The sequence below is a fragment of the Balaenoptera borealis genome (assembly GCF_965194805.1).
Source record: "Balaenoptera borealis genome assembly, chromosome: 1".
Taxonomy (NCBI): Eukaryota; Metazoa; Chordata; class Mammalia; order Artiodactyla; family Balaenopteridae; genus Balaenoptera; species Balaenoptera borealis.
In genome coordinates this window covers 184,549,882-184,572,452 of record NC_138860.1, presented here as the reverse complement: position 1 = coordinate 184,572,452, position 22,571 = coordinate 184,549,882, and the positions used below count along the sequence as shown (strand labels likewise).

Here is a 22,571-nt window from a genome sequence, read left to right as displayed (position 1 = left end):
GCTCTCCTGTCCGGTTACACTCAAAACTAAAGTGAAGTCCCATCTGTCCGGCTGCTTGTTTAACCCTGTACACTAGTCAGAGATACTGAAGATCATGGATGAGAGCAAATGGGCAGACTCTGCAGGTCTAACGCGTGGGACCTACTCCTGTTTGATTCCAGGGGACCCAGTCCCCGGTGGACACCGCCCTTCCACGGCACGTGCGCACGCGCACGCACGCGCATTCATGGACAGCGTGCCCGTATCCTGCCCTTGTAGCCAAGGCCTGAAAGATACGTTTACTCTTTCCTGTATTAATGTTAAAAATAGGACCAGCTACTAGTCAGTGTTTACATTGCCATCCCCTGTGGGACCTGGCAAGACTGGAAGATGCTGTAGAACTGTGGCTCCTTTTGACGTCTGGGCTGTACTAGGGGCCAGCGCGCCCCCTGTGGTACCCCAGAGTCCAGGGTTTCCCAGGAGGGTTTGGCTGCTGCTTCAGAGGAGGTTTATCAGAGATCAGACCGAAGATTTTGCTTTTGTGAGAACGAAGTGCGATCGTCCATTCAGGAGCAGCTCGGGGCCTCTACGTAGGGGCCCAGGGCCTGCTGGGATGGGGTTTTACACTTGGGCTGTCCTTTTGCCCTTCCACTGAACTCTTTTCATTTCAGTCATGAGCAAACAGTCAGTGCCTGAACTAACAACCCCACAGTCCTCCGAAGCACGGCTGGCTTACAGTACCGAACAAAGGGAGGGAGGGCCGCGTGGGCCGGCCCAGGCCGAGGAATGCGGCTTCAGGGTTCTGCTCCATAAATTTAACCAGCACGACGAAAAGGAGATAATATGAGCCTTCGTGATGATCTGAAGGGGGAGGTTCTGTGTCCCATTGATTGCGGTCTGGCCCAGGGCCAGGCCCAAGCCTGACCGACAGTTGAACCATATCGTTAAGGCGTGTAATACAGCTCGAGTCTTGTACTGCCGCCAATGAGTACATATCCACAGGGCAAAAGTTTATAAAGAGTTGAGGCTGTCCTGTTTAACCCTCTCACACTGCATGTAATAGACCCAGCTGCCATTCAGAACTTGCCCATCTGAGGTCATACAGGAAAGCCAGCACGTTTCTTTTCTTCAAACAGAGCTTTCCAGGACTGGGGAGAGGGAAGAGGTGCTGTCTAGAGAGGGTCAAGGCACAGCGATGCTTCCCTCCGAGACGGAGCTGCCTGCCGCCTCCCCTCCTTCCCGGCCCGAAACGGGACACCTCAGTGCTGTATTCAAAGTAGCTCTCTGTTTGCAGGATAATGTTGCTGAAGGAAACGGGGCTGACACAACAGGAAACCTACCCGTCTCCGAGGAGGCTGCGCTGGTGGCAGAGGTGGTTGGATGCCGACATTGGCGCGTTCTCCTCGAGTTGCTGAGGCTCAGGATGGTTCTGTTTCCCTTCCCTGCCGCCCAGCCTCCTCGAAGGCTGGTGATAGCCTCACTTTCTGGCTTTCCACCGCCGAGCCCAAACGCTAAACCAGAGCAGGTGGGAGGCTGTCCCATGGAAAGCCTGTTAGCCCAGTGTGCTGACTGTCAGCGGCGGGCCGCCCTGTGGGGCTGCTGCCCCTTTATCAGGGGGCAGGGCCTAGAGAAGCCTGGTCCTCACAGTAATGCTGCACCGAGTAAATGGACAGACAGACAAGGCTTTGGCCTAAGTACAGTCATAAAGAAAGGGCTGTCTGTCTTCAGAGGACCCGAGGAGAAAAGTTGGTTAAGGGAGTAGTTTAGTCCTAGCCATCAGCCAGTTGCATCCTTTGGCCAAACTGGGAGCCTGCCTGTCCTTTGTGCCGTCCAGCAAAACATGTATTTCTGTCCTTCCAGATAGCTGCTTGTCTGCAACGGACAAGACATCTTAGGTGGATGGCCGTGCTCTGGATGGCGATGCTCCAGATTTTGAATGTGTACTCATGCCACACACTATTTTAAGCATTTTACATGTATTACTGTTTAATCCTCCAACAACTCAGTGAGGTGGGTGCTGTATTTTCCCCATTTTACAGATGGGAAAGTTGAAGCACAGAGAAGTTACATAACTTGTTTAAAATCTCAAAGGTGATAAGAGAGGGAACCAGAATTTGAATGCTGGCAGTCTGAACGCAGAGCACACACTCCTAACTTCTGTGCTACTTCTGGATCATCTCTTGGTCTCTTCCATCAAAAGCCTCCATGAGGGGCTTCCCTGGTGGCACAGTGGTTGCGAGTCTGCCTGCCAATGCAGGGGACACAGGTTCGAGCCCTGGTCTGGGAAGATCCCACATGCCGCGGAGCAACTGGGCCCGTGAGCCACAATCACTGAGCCTGCGCGCCGGGAGCCTGTGCTCCGCAACAAGAGAGGCCGCGATAGTGAGAGGCCCGCGCATCGCGATGAAGAGTGGCCCCCGCTCTCCGCAACTGGAGAAAGCCCTAGCACAGAAACGAAGACCCAACACAGCCATAAATTTAAAAAAAAAAAAAAAAAAAAAAAAGAAACAAAACAAAACAAAAAAAGCCTCCATGATTTAAACCTGAGGCCTCTTACCCGGTCTCTCAGATCCACTTCCTTTTGATTCCTTTTTTTGGACTGTGTTGGGTCTTTGTCGCTGTGCGCGGACTTTCTCTAGTTGCTCTGAGCGGGGGCTACTCTTCGTTGTGGTGCGTGGGCTTCTCATTTGCGGTGGCTTCTCTTGTTGCAGAGCACAGGCTCTAGGCGCGTGGGCTTCAGTAGTTGCAGCATGCGAGCTCGGTAGTTGTGGCTTGCAGGCTCTAGAGCGCAGGCTCAGTAGTTGTGGCACATGAGCTTAGTTGCTCCGCAGCATGTGGGATCTTCCTGGACCAGGGATCAAACCCGTGTCCCCTGCATTGGCTGGCAGATTTTTAACCACTGCGCCACCAGGGAAGCCCCCTTTATGATTCTTGAACGTGGAGGGTGGGAATTGGATATCTGCCTATGACCCAGAATATTTGGGGAAAGACGCTAAGGCAATTAGCGGGGGAGGTGCTATAAACCCTAGACCTCGCAGCCTGAAGGGTGCTTATCACAGACTCTCACCCCTACCGGCCTAACCCAGAGGTGGCAGACGGTGTGCCTGGAGAATCAGGCCGCCAAGCGTTGTGTCCAGGAGCTGTGCTGTCCCTGGCCCTCTCTTCTGTATCTCAGCCCCTCCCCAAATGATGATCCTTCCAAATTCAGAATCTCTACTTTCACAAAATAGCAGTCACACATGCGGGTTCCAGCTTGTCTTTGCTCTGCCATCCAGCCAAGGCCATCTTCACCAGCTGGTGGCCTGGGAACTCTGATTGGGACACGGTATAGGAAGCCTTGGAAGGAGAAGAGAATGTCCAAGTATGTGCTCAGCATGCTATAACCTTCTTTTGGTGGCCGAGGATAACTTCTGTTTATTTTGGTGCTGTGGGGTGCTGCAAAAAGAGTTCTAGAGGTAGAAGAGACTAAAGGGCTGGCCACTTCTGAGATTGCTGGAGTCTATCTAGTTAGGCTTCGGTAGTCAAGGTGCTTTAAAATCCTAGAAATAGGCTCTGGTAGTCCCTGGATGGAGCTAACTCCATGGTTTGGACTCCATGAAATTATTGCTAAACCCAAAGTTTAGAAGACCTTGGTAGTACTGGGTGTCTTTTAATGGGGCACCTATTTTGGGGTTCTCTTTGAGCTCATTCGGCATCAAGGAGCTATGCTGTGGCTGGTCTTTGGGGATGTGAAGAGAGAGAAATGCTGGGGGGAGTGAGTGGTTAAATTGTAGGAAGGAATTCCGCTGCCCTTTTGAATTATTTTTGTTCCGTTTACCAATGATTAAAGATGCCATGAGGTGGCCAGATGATCCACGAAGTGGGATTTATAGAGATGCTTATCTGCAGAGATCGTAAGACAGAGAGCACTAGAAAGTTCCAGCACTTTATGTAACATGCAGAAGGAAGCCTGGTCTGAGCTGCTTGCATCTGAGCCATCCTTCGGAAAGGGAGCAGCACAAAGCAGCAGCTCAGGAGTCACCTCTTGGCTTATGTGTGACTCACCCTCCTTTGTCAGCATCAGGGGTGTCCCAGGCCTACCTGTTTCTCTCACCCCGAGGAACTTGTTCTTTGGAAGGCCACGTGCCCGCCCTCGCTAACTGCCTCTGCCCCCAGGTTCAGAGGGAGAAACAACCTCTCGGTGGACAGGAGCGGCTGGAGGAGGGGGGTCGTGTTTGTTTTTGTGTTAGCATGGCAGGAAGCGGTGCCGTGGCCTCTGCTGCACTGGCCAGGCTCCCGGATGCACCTGCTCTTCCCAGAGGCCCAGCGGGGCCCAGGCAGGAGGGCCAGCGCCCACTGCTGCCTGGTCTGTGGTGCTTGCAGGCTTGTGCCCCAGTGCCTGGGGAGACCCACTGCAGCATGCAGGTGGCGGAGCGCGAGCAGTGGCCGGCCCCACGCTGGGGGTGGGGGGCTGTATCCTGCCGCCCCCTCTGTCTGAAAGGGTCCAGCATCTTTCCCCTCTGCCTCCTTGGCTCTCAGCAAGTTCTCACACGTTTTGAATCCACATTTTTTTCTAGTCCTGTAGAGGAAAGCCCCAGTGCAATGACTCACGTGGACTCAGTCTCATTGGCTCTTGTTTCCTAGGAGAACAAGTGGTCTGAAGGTTTGATGCTGGCTCTGACCCGGGGCATGAGTCTGATTTTTACGAAGGCACAGAAATGCACCTGAGATGACCCCAAGTCCTCTTCCTTCTTTCATTTTTTGATTTCTCACCACCTGGACCATTAAGTCTGCTTTTAAAGGGGAATAGGGAGAGGAGAACATTTCAAAGCAAAGCTGATTTGGTCTCTGAACCAGCTTGTCTTCTAGGTTGTACTTCACCCTGATGAGAATCAGAAAGGACAGTCTGTAAGCCCCTGAAATGCAATTTCCAGTGAAACACGAACTTCACTCTAGGGGCTCTGCAGCTGGAGAGCCTCACAACCAGGTCCAGATGTTCTCTCTCCCTGCGTTAGCAGGAAGGGGATTTCGGGCAAGCTGGGAGGCAGAGTGCTTTTGCTTTTACCCATTCTTGGAGTACCCCTTTTGCAGTTGGTGTCTTGCCTCCCGGGGCTCTTTAGGGTAAGTGCTGTGAGCACCTGGGTCCATTTTGGCCCTGCCTCCCCCTTCTCCCCTCCCACTCATTGCTCCGAGCTGGCCAGTTACCACAAGCAAGGGGAGCCCTCTCTCCTGCTCTTCAGGTTCAGAAAGCAAGACAGTGCTGGAAAAGTAAATTAGATGGGCCGGGAAGGAGGCTGCCTGCAGGGGACCCTCAGGTTAACAAAGGAACATCCATTCCCCCCGGCCCCCCTCCCCACCCCCGCCACCATCCAGTATAGCGTGGAGCCGTGCCTCCCGGTCCCAGGAGAAGTAATAGTAATGATCGAGTCATGGCCTTTCCCCTGGGGAAATCTTCACTCAGACCACCTCTTACCCAGAAGAAAGCCATTTCAGACGAAGCCTGGCCATTCTCACTCCTTCTTTCCTAGTCTGCACCCAACCTGTGCTTGTCCTACAGTATGCGATCATAGAAATTTGTACTCATGCTTTGCTTCTTAAGTGCGCTTTAGACATTTTGGTGTTCGTGCCTGACTCTTCCCTGAATCATCTTTTTAAAAAGTAGTTCTGTCGTGTGAGTTTAAAGATACGTACAAACGTGAACTGTTCTGAAAATCCAAACAGTATGTGAGCACTCACAGTGTATAGACACTGTTCCGAGAACCTTGCACGAGTTATCTCTTTAATTCTTGCAGCAAGTCAGTGAGATTGGTACTATTATTCCTATTTTTAAAAAGAAAATAAAAAAGAACTCAATCCCATTGGCCATTAACAATCACCAAAAGGCTAATAATGGCAACCCTGCCAGATATCTCGGTATGTGTGTATATATGTGTGCGCACACACACGTGCACAAATACATATGTATATAAGACTTCAGGTGAATCATATAGGCACAGCTATCGATGCCTAAGCAGTAAATTATTTTTAACATTATGTAATATTAGTAAATCATTTTTAACATTTATGTAATAGTAAATTGCACATATACAGCAATATGTGAAGTCCTTAGCTAGTCCTCTATTGAGGGATGTTTCCAAATTTTTGCTATCATAAGCATCTTTTACATATATCTTTCCACATGTATATAATTCTCTCTTTAGGGTAAATTTCTAAAAGTAGAATTCCTGGGTAAGGGGTAAATGTGCTTTCTATTTTGAAACACATTAGAAATTGCCTTCTAGGAAGTTGAAACAATTTGTTCTCCCACTCTGTGTGCTTGAGAAGGCCCATTTCTCCAACCCTCCACCAGCTCTGGCTATTCATTCATTCAGAATTCCGTCAAGAATTTTATGAAGTAGATACTGTACTAAGAGCAAGGCATTATTACTCTTTTAAGTCTCTGCCGACCTGAGAGGGAATGTTTCAGTGCTACTACTTGCATTTCTTCCATAACTAGGAGTGTTGCATCATCTTTTCATATTTCATTTGGCCACTTGGAGTTCTTCCTTTGTGAATTATCTTCGCATATTCTTCACTCCAATCCTTTTTAAACCCTCGAGGTTAGAATTTGTCTTCCTTTTTAGTGTGCTTGTTTTTGTTTATTTGCATCCTGTCTTGGTCCTACCCTTCCAGTAGTTGTCATTTTATCAGTTTCTCGTCCACATTGGTACATATCTTTCTTCCAAATATTTATGTAATTTAGATTAGTCACTTGGTGAATTCCATTAATGAAGTTAAAGTCTGCATCATGACTATAAAAGGAGAGCTGACACTGCTTGCTGTTCTTCATTTCATTGCTTTAGCGTTAAGAATGAGGCTTCAATCAGATGTTTTTAGATTGTATGTGGTGTGGTCTGTTAACTGGCTTTTATCTTATTTGTCTCCTCCTGTTTCTTAGTGTTTACTTACTACCCGTTCCTCTTGTAAAATTTGGCAGGTTAGTACTGATGCTGTACATTGTTGTATTAATAAAAATCTTGCTCTGCCTGTAGGCAGGGCCCTGCTTGAAGCCAGGCCTTCCCAGGAAGCCCATCCTGCCCTCTTAGTGTGTAGGGCGAGGCCTCCTTAGTTCTCCCATCACTGAGACGTGGTCTAGGTAAGAACACCTTATCTTCCCAGCTGGATTGTAAGCTTCTTGAGATCATGTTATTGCCTTCTTTGGTATCCCTCCAGGATCTTCAGAATGCTTTTAACACAGTGATGAACTCAGAGTATGTATTATAGAGAGTTTTATCAACAGTCATGCTGATAAGAAGTTTACTGTGTCCATAAAGACCCAAGATCAAGTTTGATTTTGCCACTTACCCGCTGAGTGGCCTTGGACAAACTTCATAATCTCTCTGAGGCATGGTTTTCTCCTCTGTGAAATGGAATACTAATAAAACACATCCTTATAAGAATGTTGTGAAGCTTAGAGTCAACACTCAGTAAATGCAGCTATGGAGACAAACTGTGGACCCTGGTGACCCAGCACTCTTAGTCCTGGTATCTTGTCACCTAAGGTTGGTGGGAAAATGCAGATGTCAGAGAGCGAGTGGCGGTGGCAGTCTGCTGTTTTTCCAAAGAGTATCCTTAGAGGTTCACGTGCTCTTCTGCTTAAAGACTCTTTGTTGAGTCTGAATGTGGTTTTTTTCCCAACACAGAGCCTTGTAATCATTCGGGGACTCAGAATGATGCCACAAGTTTAAAACGTGCCGATTTCTTCTTATGCTCTGCCAGTTTTTCTTAATGGTAGCATGAGTGCCTGCACGCATGCATACAGATGTGCACGTATGTATGTGCGTGTAAAATGCTTGGAAGAAATAAAAGACGGGATCAAATTTTGCCTGGCAGAGCAACTAACATCTCTAGTAGCCTCTAAGCATTTTCCCAAATGGACTTTAATTGGTTTCCTTCTGTTCTATTTTTATTTTGTAGTCATTTTAACGTATAGGAAGCCAACTCCTTCAAATGAGACATTTTATCATTAAAACATGTTATTTAGTTGAACCGCTGTGGGCCCAGCTTCACCAACATTGACGAGTGGGAAGAAGGGTTCTGAGCAGTTGTTCTCCCATGACCTAACCACAGCTGTGACCCACCAGTCTGCGACGCACATGTACCCAAACTGAAGCAGGCTGGCAGCCAAGTGTTGCCTGCATCGTGGGCTTGGCCTCTCCACCTCAGGAGGCCAGCTTCTGTCCCTCCTTGCCTCCCCCCGGTGGCCCGCAGCCCTGCTGTGGCATGTGGCATGTGGCATGAGGGCCCTTCTGGCCCACGTCAGCCTCGTGTGCTGATTAGACAGGAATCAGCAAATCTGTTGAGCGCGTGTTTAATGTGACACAGATGTGGAACATGCTGCAGATCTTTCTGCTTTACAAATTTTCAGCTTTTTGCATTTCATCAGTGTTGCTTATTATTTACAGAATGTAACTTGAGACAGTAGAACAGATTGTAATTTTTAAAAAAAAGGTTTGGGGGGGGTGGTGATGGGGCCGCAGGGGATCTGGGAGAAAAAAATTCCAGTAGTGTGGAATGTCGTTTGCTGTCCAGACCAAACAAACCAGTTTGCCAAGGGTTGATGGACTATGGCAGTCAGTCCCATTCATGTTCACACCGGCGGCACTTAATTATAAGGCAGCTTGACCTTCTTATCACCAAATAAAGAATAATCTTTTGTCACCAGGTTGAACGTCATGGCACCAGGCAGAAACGTACCCGTTATCGAGGCACCGAAGGGTATCACTTAGCTGCCAGCTTGTGTTCTGTTTCCTTCCTGTCCAAAGAGAAAGGACACCATTGAACCTAATCCCCATTCGGACACATGGATGTTCCCCTTGCTTTATTCCTGCCCTGGCTTTATACTCAGGCACTGTGGCAAGAGCCAGAACAAAGAGAAGTCTCTTCTTTTGCCCGAGAAATCCAAGATAGTCTTGAGGGCATTGGAACGCTGGGCCAGAGCCAGTTGGGCCCAAGTTGAAAGGGAAGGTGTCATCTGTTGTTTGCAGAGGGCAGATTTGCCTAGAGGTGGCCTTGGCTTCTGAGAAAGCTCAGCCACAGGTTAAATTCGAGGACAAACAATAAAAAAGCACCAGCTGGCCAGAAGGAAGATGAGGAGGAGTAGGTGATTTGTTGATTCCTATATGTTTCTAGGCCAAAAGAACCTAAAACTTGGGACTGAAATAATGAAAGCCATACAGTAAAAATCCTTTGGGGAAGTTCTCCTTGGAATTTGAGCTAGTGCAGAGAATCGATCGCCTTGGTCAGAAGGTTCTGAGTTGCTTAAGTGCTGAGTGTCAACACCGGACTGGGCCGTCCGTAGGGAGCCAGGCCCCTGAGCCGTTTCCAGAGTTCCAGGCCCTGCTGCTCTTTCCCTTCCTGGAAAAGCGCAGATGTTGCATGGTCCCCCGAGGCCAACGGGCAGCTGTCCAGTTGCCCCCTCGGGAGAACATGACCCAGGTCAATAACTTTCTAGTGTCCGTGCACGAGGGAATGATCAGCATTCCTATGCCCCAGGGGTTTCTGGGTTGTTACCAACTCCCAGCCCTTCCCCGATTGGGTCTCGAGGAGGAGTTCCCCGACGGACGGCCCCTTCTCCAGCCTCGGCCTCAGAAGCAGCAGCTCTGGCTCCCCTGCCGCCGGTCCTGCACAGGCTTGGGGCCTTCGGTCTGGCCGTTTAGCATCTGTGTATTGAGCTGGGGTACAGTGATGCATGGAAGAGACAGAAAGCTCTGGCTCCACGTGGCTTCCGTTCAACTCCCGTCACACCCTCCAGGCCACGGCTTATTCAGAACACGAGGCCCCTCCCTGGAAAAGGTTGGTGCCTGGAGAAAGGGTGTGTGCTGTGTCACCGGCTGGCTGGCTCCGCTACCCTTCCAGGGTCTCAGTTTCTCCCTCGACCGCCTCAAGTCTAACCTCAGGGCTGAAACAGACCCTGTTTATCCCTGTGAGTGAGGCAACTGTATGTGAACTTTCATTCTCGTGGCAGTTGCTAATCTCCAGTGTCCTCATCCGTTTTTTGTTTGTTTGTTTGTTTTGACTGCACCGGGTGTTCCTTGTGGCATGCGGCCTTCTTAGTTGCGGCATGCAAACTCTTAGTTGCTGCATGCGTGCGGGATCTTGTTCCCGGACCAGGGATCGAACCCGGGCCCCCTGTAATGGGAGCGCGGAGTCTTACCCACTGGACCACCAGGGAAGTCCCGCCTCATCCGCTTTTGAAGCATCTTCTGCTGTTCCCTCTTTCTCCTTTTCCACCTCACCTCCACCAATACTCTCTGTTAGATAGTAAACGGTTGTATAAAACTTCCGGACTGAATGAATAGGTGGTCTTGAAAAAGCACACAAATCACAAAGTAGGTCCTCAGAGGGCTGCAGCACCCAGACCTGCTTGGCTTTGGTCACGAGGGAGGGAGGCCCTTCACGCAACAGAGTGTGGAGGCCGGGGGCTGGGGGGATGCTAAGGACACAGCCCACACCGCCCCCCACCCCCCCTCAGTCAGGCCCGTTCCATTTTCAGGGGTTGGATGTATTCAGGTGATCTTGCAGACTTCATTTAGAGACAGTGTTCTATCCCTAAAAACCTCTGTTATGATAGCTTTTATTAATGGCAATATTCTAAAACTCTGTTCATTCCAATTCTAAGAATTTGACATTTGGTATAATTTGTTGAGCTGCTCAACAAATTGATTAGCTCTTAGCTCTTTTAAAAAGTTCTTTAAGCAAATGAGACGTGAATGGAGTAAGTCAGGTGAGGAAACACTTAGGCAGTAGTTCCTGTAGAAAACACCTATATAACCAAACATTTGATGTACCCCTTATGAATTATCCTTACATATCCAGTAAACCATGTTTCCCATAGTGTGCTGTCAGGCTAAAAATTTTAAATCTGAGTTTTAAAAGTTATGTGTTTTGGTATTTTAAATTGACTTGACACCCAGTAATTCAGAATAAGGGTAGGAGAGAGGGAGAAAACTTTTATGAGTACCTACCCTGTGCCAGGCACTGTACTGTGCACTTTTCATATATTATCTCAACATTATTAACCAAGTAAGTATTATATTCCCATTTATTGATAAGGAAACTGAGGCTGAGAGAAATCCAGTAACTTCTTCAGGATCACTCAGCTAATGAGTGACAGGACAGGAATTCAAGTTTGATTGTCTTTTTCCAAAGATTTGTGTTCTTCCCTACACCACCATGCTCCTAAATTTCATCCCTCTCTTAAAAGGGATCAACTTTTGGGAGAAGGTAGATCATATAAAGAAAGAGATTATGTAATTATTTGCTAGAAATCAATCTGAAAATAATATGGTTTGTTTAATTTAATCAACTTGTTAGCATTAGCATTTGCACTTAATAGCTACAAAATAAGTTTACCAGAAACTGTGTATTTTGGCCCATGTGAAACATCTTAGGATTGGCATTAGAGGTGACAGGTTAGTAGGGAAACTGACCATGGTTTGAGAGACTCCTATAAAGCACCATACTCTGAATCAGAATGTTGTGCTTAGAACATAAATGAAGCTTGCGTTTTTAAATGCCTTGGTTTTGTAGTGATGTTGAAAGTTGCAAACCACCTAATAAGTTGTCAACTACTTTTTGAAAAAGCAAAGCAAACCCAGAATGCATGCAAAAGTTAGTTGTTTTAGGAAATCCAAGGCTCTCAGACTATAATCTCAGTATGATATTATCCACTAGATTGGAATTCGTTATGAAGCGAGTCTGCCTTACCCCTCCCCCCAGCTTCATGAGCAGGTAGTCTCACCCCTGAGGCAGTTAGTTGACTAGGGAAAAAAAGCTCTGAATTAGTCTTGTTCTTAGAGTTTAAATCCCAATAGGCATATCTGTTGGCATTAGTCCTACGAGCTGTCACAGTTGCAATGTCATGGGGTCCCCCAAACATGTGTTAGGTTATAGGAAGCCTTGACCCCTATAAACAAGTCAGGTGTGAATCCCACTGTGGAGAAAGCCCAGCCCAGGAAATGTCCTCCCCACTGCAGGATGTCAAATCACTAAAAGCTTAACAGAAATAATAATATAATTTCTAACGGTTTCATGGATCAACGTCTTTCCCACATTTTCAGTGGCAACAATACAGTATGAGATTTTATGTGTTGTTACACGCATGACTTCAGAACTCTAGGGAGAGGTAAGTAGAATGTTAACAAGGAAGCATAAGGGAAAGGGGAATATTTCAGTTTGAGGCAGTTTCCCCAATAAGAAAACTAAGAGGGAAAGATTGGATGTTGGATCCTAGCCCACCTTGGGTTTCAGCCGCCGAGGCTAAGCTAGGTTAGGGCCCCTCTCGGGCACCCATGGCATCCTCTGCAGATACATCATCATCGTTGTCGTCATCATGATCTGTAGCATTTTATCGAGCGCTTATTACGTACCAGGCACTGTTACACTGTTACACTGTACACATACTGACTGACTCCTCACAACAACCCCATTAGAATCCCCATGTTATAGATGAGGAAACCAAGGCTCCAAGAGGTTACACAACTGGCCGTAGGTCACAATTTGTAAACGGTGGAAGTGGGATTCAAACCCAGCCGTCGTATTACACTCCCTCTATCCTAGGGCTCCCCTGCTGCGTTATAATTGCGTTTCTGTTTCTCCTCCATTAGGCTCCAGGAAGCTCCCTGGAAACTCCATTCACCTCTGTCTTCCTAAAGGCCTAGTGCGGCCTGTGTGTTCATTAAATGGGGTGGGCATGGGGGCAGAGGCAGGCAGAGGCCAGTCCCAAGGCTCAGTTAGTAATTCATTTACCTCTACTGACAGAGGGTTGCTTCCTGCCCAACCTTTTTTTTTTTTCATGTGTTCAAAATCCAAACTGTCGTTGGACATTTGGTCCAATTTTCTTGGTTCAAGATTTAACGTAGCCAGAGCTCAGAGGTTATCACTAAACCTGTGGGTGGAATACTACCCCTGAGCAGGTTCTAGAAAGTGGCATCCTGTCTAGAATTCCTATGGGTGGAATACTACCTCTGAGCAGGTTCTAGAAAGTGGCATTCTGTTTGTCACGCAACTATGGGGAAGAGTTTCTCTTGTGAACTGAGCCTGACTTCAGAGGTTTCCATCCTCTAGTAGTCTTCTCTGATTGCAGTTTGCACCGAAAGGAGTGAAATGTGTTAGTGGAGAAGAAGTGCTTTTCCACTTAGTCTTTGGAAGTGGATGCAGTCGTGAGGAGAGGGCTACAGGTCAGAGGTCAGATGTCACCCGTGGCATGGCAGGCCTGGTGATCGTCCAGACACTGCAGTGCGGTGGGTATCAGAGGAAGCTTTAACCAGTTCATGCACTCCAGTGCAGAGAGTGCTGTTGCGAGAGTCTGTTGAGTTCCTTTTAGAGAACTGACAAATGTTTGACTGAACCATTCCGTCAAGAATTCCGGTACAGTAAGTCCCCTACATACGAACGAATTCCGCTTTGAGAGCACGTTCGTAAGCCCAATTCGTTCTTAAGTCCAACAAAGTCAGCCTAGGTACCCAACTAACACAATTGGCTATACAGTACTGTACTGTAATAGGTTTATAATACTTTTCACACTATCATACATAAAAAAGAAACACAAAAAATAAAACATTTTTAGTCTTACAGTACCTTGAAAAGTACAGTAGTACAGTACAACAGCTGGCGTACAGGGGCTGGCATTGAGTGAACAGGCAAGAAGAGTTACTGACTGGAAGAGGGAGAGGAGGTGGGAGATGGTAGAGCTGAAGGATCGTCAGCAATAGGAGACGGAGGGCAAGCTGCAGTTTCACTCACGCCTGATGTTGATGGAACGCACGTTCGCATCTTTGAAAGTTCGCAACTTGAAGTTTCGTAGGTAGGGGGCTTGCTGTGTCTTGTAGCTGTCATTCATCAGCAGGTAGTATTTAAAGAGATAGTCTGGGTTGACCTTCTCAGCCTAATTATTTGTGCTCAGTCCAGCACAGTATATATAGGTTAAATATTTAATTAAAACAAAAGTCTCGGACACACATGTAAAGTAAATGCAAGAACAGTCCATCACTTTGTTGGGGTGAGCACACACAGCCCCTAAGGAAGATGGCAGTCATCAGCTGAATAAACATTCTATTAAGCTAGGAAGTCACGTGTTTGACACACACACTTTCTCCTCATTTACTGATTATTTTTGAACTTCGCTTGGTTGATAGACATTGGCCATGACAGATTCCTCAACCGACTAATATCTTAACTCAAGCTGTACAGGGCTATGAGTATGTGTGTACAACATCTGTCTTCAACTAATAGAACTATGACATAGTTACTCATTATAGAAGCAAAGAACAAATAATAGCTGGCCAACTGTTGACCCTCAGGCTGAAAGGCAGGATCAACCAAGAGAATGGAATTGGTTAGATCTCCCTGTGTCACCTTGTTTGGATTTACTGTTGCTTCAAGAAAATGGCAGGGATTGTTTTCATTACTCTGATCTTTGGCTTTGGCTCCAGTGTATGTCAGATAGCAGTGGCCAGATGCAAACTTGCTCTGTATTGATCTCTCCCACTAGGTGGGTATCTGCAGTGTATCAGCCACTGTATCAGCAGCCCCTTCCCCCGGGGGGAGAGTCGTCCATGCTGTACAGCCAACTCCCTGACATTTGCATGGAGTTCAAAGCCCAAGTTCGTTTGGTGCTGACATTTTGGATTAGCTGGTTGACTGGAAGGCCTGCTTCTTTCTATACGCTGTGAAATTTCTAAACCGCAGCAGCTGAGGGCTTAAAATGGCCGACAGACCCCCAGCTGGCAGCAATTAAGTGCACCACAGCCCTTCGGCTAAACAAAGGTTTGTGGAGGCACAGTTGCTGCATATGCACTAAGCAGACTCGGCTGTAAACTCTCTTTTGTGTTGAGTGTTAGTGAGAGACGCTGTCAGCTAATGAGAGGTGAGTGGGTGGAGTTTTGCCACCTCTTGTTTAATGATGCGTTATCCCCAGGATGGTGGTCCCAAGACCCTGCCCAAGAGGCAGCAGGTCTTGACAGTGAAGGTGATCGTGAGAGAAGGAGCAAGGCAACCAGAGGAAGCCAGAGGATGGTCTGAGGACGGCCCGGCAGTGACAGCAGTGACAGGCAGGGTGGCGTGGAAGCTGATCTTGCTGCTCTGGTGCCTGTGGGCAGGCTTCACGTCTGCGCCACTTCTTTAATGGACTCCATCATGCTGTAGGTTGAAAGGGGAAGGTGGGCGTGAGAAGACAAGATGCTATTTTATACCCATTCAAGTAGCAAAAATTTAAGGGGCTAGACTAGTGCTATCTAATACACAATTTAAATTTGAGTTAATTTAAATGAAAAAATTTAAATCCAGTTCCTTAGTCACACTGGCCACATTTCAAGTGTTAGTAGCTACGCATGGCCGGTGGCTGTGTCCTGGACAGTGCTGTCCTGGACGGTACCAAGTGTTGGAAGGTGTACCGTTTACCAGGCTCTCTGAAGTGCATTGTTGGTGGGGGTGTAAACTGGGTCAGCCTCTCTGAAAACAACTTCAGTTATCTTGTTAGGTGAACATTCATGCCCTGTGTGTGTGTGTCCAGCAAACACCTCCTAGATATATACCCAAAGAAACTCTTGCCCAGGGTCACCAGGAGACAGGTACAGGAATGTACACAGCAGCATTCTTTGTAATAGCAAAACCTGGAAATGATCCATGTGCCATCAACAGGAAGCTGGCTGAATGATGGTATATTCATACAGTGGAATAATTATAAGACGGTACAATTAATGAATTGTAGCTGCACACAAAAGAATGATTGAATCTTAGCAATATGACTTCAAGGAGGAAGAAGTAAGTCCCAAAACATAAAAAGGCAGTGCCATCCTTTTTCAGAAGCCCAAAACAAAACCAGAGAAGGTAACAGGACTACTATACCAGAACATACTTTGAAATGTGATAAGACTACGTGCAGAAGAAAAGGAAAGGAACGATAAGTACAAGATTCAGAGTAGTGGCTATCTCAGATAGAAGAGGAAGGAGAAAGAGGAACAGGGAGGGGGAGGGGGCAGCAGAGGACCACACAGATAGGATTCGAGTTATGGTCAAACAGTGGGGTTTTCGTGCTAGGGACAGTGGTTTCAAAGATGTTTATTATATCATTTAAAATGGATAAAAGGCCAATGATGATAGTGGGCCCTAAACGGAGGATAATGATGCATCTAGTCCTAAAGTCCAATTTACAACAAAAACGAATCGAGTTCTTTCCTTCCAAATGCTCATAGGCTCACTGGAACGTACATGAAAGTGACTTAAGAACAGTCACTTAACAGCTGTTTTTCAGATGCCAACATTGTACTACTGAATCCCAAAGTGAACAAAGTTAGGATTACCACCACGTGGAGCCACACTGGTTTCAAAGGGTTACTTGAATTTTCTGTGCCATCATCAGTATATGAAGAAAACTGTCCCGTCACACAGTGGCCTGCACTGAAGAATATCACGTTAAACTTACTGCTGCCTTAAGTCTGGGACTAAATTTGTTCACGTACAAATGGTTTTAACCCACACACTCCCCAGCCTCTCAACTTGGACCTCAGAATTTAACATTTTAGTTGAGTTTTGGAGAAGAAAGAATAGTTTTTCGGATTCCAACAATGATAAGGAAGTAGGGGATTATGGGAAGAATTCCTTTAATCCAGCTCTCTGTTTCTAGTGACAGTATGTCTAAACCACCCCTTCTAGAAGTATTCCCTATATTTATAAGACCACAAGAGAGACTTCGTTTCCTCCTACGGCAAAGTTGAGCTCGCTCACTCTCCTGTATCTGTGTGAACAGCGAGCCTTGAATGCCGCGCTGAGCTCCTCCAAGCAACAGGATCTGAACACTGTATCCAACCTTCCCTCGGTGTGTGGTTGATCACGGATGGAGGACCTTGGAAATGGGAAGATAGTTTGCAGCCAGTTGGGGAGGCAGATAAGCAAGTATTTTATCTACATGGGATGTGAAGCAAATGTGTTTGGAGCACATGACCGAATCTGACTTGTTTTTGAAAGGGTCATTCTCGTTCCTGTGAGGAGAATGGACAGGAGTGGAAACAGGAAGAATAAGTTATAAGACTATAGTAACAATCCGTTACAAATCCAGAGATCATTTGTCAGTTATGAGAGAGATGGAGAAAGAGCGAGATTTGGGATGCATGTGGAAGTTGAGCCTCTGAACCTCCCAGTAGATCGGGGAGTCAGGATGAAACATTACACTGAAAGACGAGGAGGAGCAGGCCTGTCACATCTTCCTGGGGCCTTTGGGCTTCTGCCACAGTGCCCGGGCCTCTTTCAGGAGCTTCAGGGGTGCCTTGGGGAAAAGATACTTTTTTAGCCTGTCCGGAACAGTGTTTGAAATGACAGTCGATGTTTCGCTGGGCAAGGAGATAAGAACAGGACTCAACTACCTGGAAAAGTACACCACGCTCCTTCCGCTGGGTTTCTCTCACTCACAGTGTTTTGCCAGCATCCTTACACCAGCAGTTGTCAAGCTTCCCTATGAGGGGTGAACCCTGTGAGTGGCTCTCTACACTGCCCTCCGTATTTTCAACCAGTAGTTGGGATCTAAACAACCAGCAGTGGGCCTCAGTCCTGAAGAAGGAATTGAGACTGTGCCCAGCAGGAATATGTGAATATATTGATATCATATCAATAAAATTGGGTTGTTTACCCATTCCCTTTGTGCAGATGGTCGAAACTTCTTTTTAGTCTCACTTGGAGAACACAATTAGTAGTACTTGGGGCATCCTTATTACTGAACTTTTACAACATTATCACTGGATGTCTGGTTTTCCAGCCCATATCAAGCATTACCGAGGTCTGGGACTTGAGGCAGTGTGGCCTGATAGGCGGAGTGTTGACATGGGCCCAGGAGGGCTTTGCGTCGTCCCAGGTTTGCAGCTAACCCGCTGACTCTTTCTGTCCATATCTTTACCCTGATTCACCCACCAGGCACTTCTCTGCCCTTGCAAGTAAGTCTTTCCACTGCTGTTAGCACACGATCCTGGAGTGCTGATTCAGTGTGTAAGCCTAGGCCTCGCTTGTAGATATGTCTAGAGAGGGGTGTTTTGCTTCAATGGAATCCAGGAACAAATAATGAAAAGTACACCAAGTACAAGGCCGAGGACAGACCAGGCACACTCTTATCAGTCATCTGAAATATGCACAGCCTTTCCAAAACAAATATGGACTCCTGTTTCTAGGAAAACACCAAAAAGTACTTATCAATTACCCTGTATATGGTTTGTGGAAAAAGACAACATCAGCCTACCCTGAAAGCCATAGCAAAGCAGATTCCTTTGGGCAACGGACAGCTGAGGGCCATGAGTGAGAGCCGCTGCAGAATCCCAGACTGTGGCCTGGGACCAGTCCGTGGAGCCTTCTCTCTCCCTCCCGTGATCCCTGTGTCCCTCACCCTACACCCAGGCAGCTGAGCTCATCCTAGAAGAAGCTGAGAAGCTTGGTGTGTTCTGACTCATGCCCAAAGCCTCTCACTCTTCTTCCTGACCCTTTACAAGTCCAGAGGTGCCTCTCCTGAAGAGATTCCTAGAAAAATAGAGTGTGACCAAGTGGAAGTCCAGTAGTAATAACAATAACAAGAGCCACTGTTAGTGGATAGCCTACATTCTGTCAAACATGGGCTTGATGGGCATGATTTTGTTTGATCTTCACGGCAGTCCTGTGAGGTAGGTGTCATCATCCTATTTTACAGAGAGAACTGGAACTGAGCGTTGAAGAAGTTAACTGCCTTGTCCATGATCACATAGCTAGAAAGTGGCAGCGGTGAGGGTCTTGTTCAGAATTGGGGCCTTTGACCACTTTCTTCTAGCGCATTCACGGGTGGTGCTAAAGGTGGTTTAGTTCCGGTCACCAGATTTAGAGTATGTCCTGTATTAAGTGGGGTTTTTATCTCAGACGAGGCAGGAAGGGAAATCATTTTGACGTGTAACCCTTAACCTCTTTGCTTTTTGTCCGTTTCCCCACCTAGGACCCGAGCCCAGAGGGCACGGAAACCACGGTGCTGCGCAGGGCCCCAGGGCCTGCTTCGCCGCTATTCTGAGAGCCAGGCCGAAGGGCAGGAGCGCCTCTTCAAACTCACAGACAACGTACAAGACGAATTGTAAGTTGGAGCCATGGGAAACCAGCCCTTTGGGTTCACCAGGTTGTCTTTTCTGGCTTTGAGTCTGAGAAGTTCCTATCCGATCTGAGTATCAGCGTGACTCTTAGGCCTTGGGACTGGTCAACAAGATTCCTTGGCCCAGACGTTTTATAGATTCGGATATAACAGTGGTTCTCAAACTGAGTTCCATAGCGGGACCTTAACGTTGGCAGTCTCCTTCTAATTAGTTCAAAAAGAGAAGATAAAATGTTCTCAATCTAAAGGTTTTTTGCCCTGTAAAACTTTCCTAAACTTTGGTGTTTTGTTGTTTGCTGCAGAATGCTAGTAAAACAAAACAGATAAACAACAAACAACTGGTAGCTGAAAATTTCGGAAATGCAGTGTTCTTAAGGTTGGTTTGTTATTCTTTGAATGTGGAGCCTTATATACTTAGGACCTTGTTATATTTTCAGTTAGTGAAGTTTTTCCTAGTTGATGTGGTAGAATTCAGTATATCGCTATTTTAGGATATTCTGCAGAGACTCTTTTAGCATAAAATGCTCTGTAACCTAAACAGGTGTTAGAACCACAGTCCAGAGAAAGCAGTTAGTTCTGCCTGATAAGTAGCAAAATACTAGTTTAATTTCTCTTAATGCTTATTTCTCTCTCGTAAGATAAAGCAAGCTAGGGAGGGTTCAGAGGACCATGAATGTTTTTTGGTTGATGGAGGATATCTGAAGTAGAGGTTAGCTCTCAGGAGAGCCTTCAGTGTCATTGTCAGAAATGCTGTTAAGCTAACCTCATCTCATAGTTTTGTAGCAGTATTTGAACGGGGATATCAAAAGCCAAATCCAGAATTCATCTGTTGCTTGCTGCGTGGGATGGCATCTTCCTAAATGTGTTTTTTGTAACTCAAGCTCCCTGCAGTGTTATTGGAAAGTCTCTCAGTGATGGAGGTGTATTACATTATCATAGTCAGCTCCGGCTGCCATAACAAAATACCGTCGACTGAGTGACTTAAACAACAAAAAATTATTTCTCATAGTCTGAGGCTGGGAAGTCCAAGATCAAGGTGCTGGCTGAGTTGGTTCCTGGTGAAGGCTCTCTTCCCGGCTTGCAGATGGCCACCTTCTGGCTGTGTCCTCACATGGCAGAGAAAGGGTGAGCAAGATCTCTGGTGTCTCCTATAGAATCAGGGCCCCACCCTTATGACCTCATTTAACCTTCATTACTTCCTTGCTCCAAATAGGTGGGGACATAATTCTGTCCATAGCATACATCTGTCTGCTCTTTTAGTCTAGCCTCAGCTCTGGCCATCACTCCAATAACCAGAATCCCCAGTTTTCACTCCAGGGAGGGCTTTATATTCCTGCCTGCCTTCGGCGCGGATTTGGTGCCATGCCTGCCCTATATACCACTTTGCTGATGTAACTTTTGGCCTTTGGATCGGAGGCTCAGAGAGTCGTTCGTCAGGTGTAGCGGGACATGGTGCAGAGTCTACTAGAATGGCAGCTCCATGAGGGCCGCCGTTTTTGTCTGTTCCATTCATTGAAGAATCCTCAGTACATGGAACAGTGCCTGGCACATACTAGGCACTCAACAAATATTTGTTGAATTAATGATGGTTGGAAAGTTATTGTACGTTGTGCTTTTAATTTTCTTTCCCACTCACCCTTATTCAAGTGAAACCTTGTGAAATTCATTTTCAAGTCAAACCTTGGTCCTTGTGAAATTCATTTTCAGTAGGATGACATATGCCAAGAACACAGGGAGAAATTGTGTACTACAGCTACCATAGGCTTGCTCCCAGTGAGATACATGCATTGAAAACAGAGCCAGGGAAAGCTGAAAACCGAAATCAAAATGAAGTCAGTAAAACAGATTTCATGAAACTCTTGAAATTCATAAGAACTAGGAAAAGATGTTGGCGTGAATGACTTTTGACTCTTAAGATGAAAACCATGTGTCTCTATCCAAGTTTGTGGGTTGAATCTTGCCAGTGAATGTTGAAGAAGCCACATGACCGTAGCCTTCCTCAGTGTACAGGGAAGAAGTCATCGGGGACCTGGCAAATGTTTCTCTGAAGTATCCTCGGTTGTCAGGCTGGGTCTTCACGGTGACGTGAATGTTGGAGGCATCGCTCTGCAAGAAAGGCGTTTTCAGGAGAAGCACAGGAGTGCCATAGAATACCTGACTTTTATCCTGGAATTGTAATTAAAAACATGTTTAAAGACCCAATTATTTGCATATTTTCCTTCAGAGTTAACCCCTTAAAAGGCTCTTTAATACCTTGCCCTACTGTTCTAACTAAATGTTTCCACATTTTTTTCCAGTTAGACTCACGGTTTCACTTCTGGAAAATATTGTGTAATTACTTCCTGATGTAGTGAAAACCCCGCGAAGTCCACAATGCCATGGTTACTTCAACTTTGTTCTCCCAGATCAAGTTTCATTTAATTTTTTATTTTATTTAATTAATTAGTATTAAAAAGATAGTTGCTGACATATGATTTAAGGCCTGGCCAACTGAAAAGGCTTCAGTTTCGAATGAATCAAATATTACTCTGATATGTTACAAAATTGCCATTACTTTCCATTTTTCTTAAGTTTGGTTCTGAAATCGGATCCTGGGTTAAGATGATGTTAAAGTGAAATTTGTTCTATTTATTGAATTAATTTTTCTCTGTAACTAGTGTCTAGTCTGTAGCCAGAAACCTCATTCTCATTTAAAAAAAAAAAGAAAGAAAGAAAGAAAGAAGTACCTATTTTATTTCCAATACACCATCACAGACCAAGTTACATACTAGCAATGTAAGCACTAGGGTGGCTCTTTACCTTTTCCAAAAAGGTGCTTACAAGCAATGCACTTGACCCTAAGTCGCTGCCCAAACATACTGTTTTTTGGAGTTTATTTGACAATTAGATTATATTTTTAAAATGTAGTTTTAGGAAATAGTATTTGTGAGATTTTTTTTTTTTTAGATATTTTATGCTTTAAAAAAGAAGCTTTCAGTTCTCTATCCCAATTTTTTTTTTTTTTTCACACACACACACTGTATTTTATTTTTACAAGAGATAAATAGACTGACACCAAGCATTGTACATGGATGACCACAACAAAAGCAACAATGATTGCAATTACCAAACATGAAACACACTCATACTATGTCATAATATTGACACTCAGTCCAGTAATCCTTCACTGTAACAGCTCCTTTACTTCGCAGTGAAAATTGATTTGTATATTCTTCGCCTCTGAGTCCTTGTGGGATTTTTTTTTTTTTTTTTTAATTCAGACAGAAAGTCACACAAATTATACTCATCCTCATCAGTTCACTCAGTCCCATGTAATTAATTTTTTTTTTCATCTTGATCTTTTGTTAGCACTTTTATGAGTTCATCAGTTTTTCATTAGAGTTCTGAAAATGCTTATTCATTCAGTTCAGCAGTACAGTCAGTTACCAGAAACCTGTACTTGTCAGAGTCTTTTCCATGAATTTCTTGAAGATGAAACCCTTTT

At 46.0% G+C, this 22,571-nt stretch overlaps 1 protein-coding gene across 8 annotated transcripts in view; it reads left to right on the top strand.

Annotated features, from left to right (window-relative positions):
* VPS13D (vacuolar protein sorting 13 homolog D) overlaps positions 1-22,571 on the top strand; it is a 255,125-nt gene that overhangs the window by 216,756 nt on the left and 15,798 nt on the right. For 6 of the 8 annotated variants that reach the window (XM_082380826.1, XM_082380821.1, XM_082380828.1 and 3 more), the window contains one exon: positions 18,941-19,072. In XM_082380826.1, the coding sequence (XP_082236952.1) occupies positions 18,941-19,072 (132 nt within the window). Of the gene's footprint in view, positions 1-18,940; positions 19,073-20,096; positions 20,213-22,571 lie in introns of those variants that run through there. The other 2 variants (XM_082380829.1, XR_014241483.1) reach the window with 2 other exon arrangements.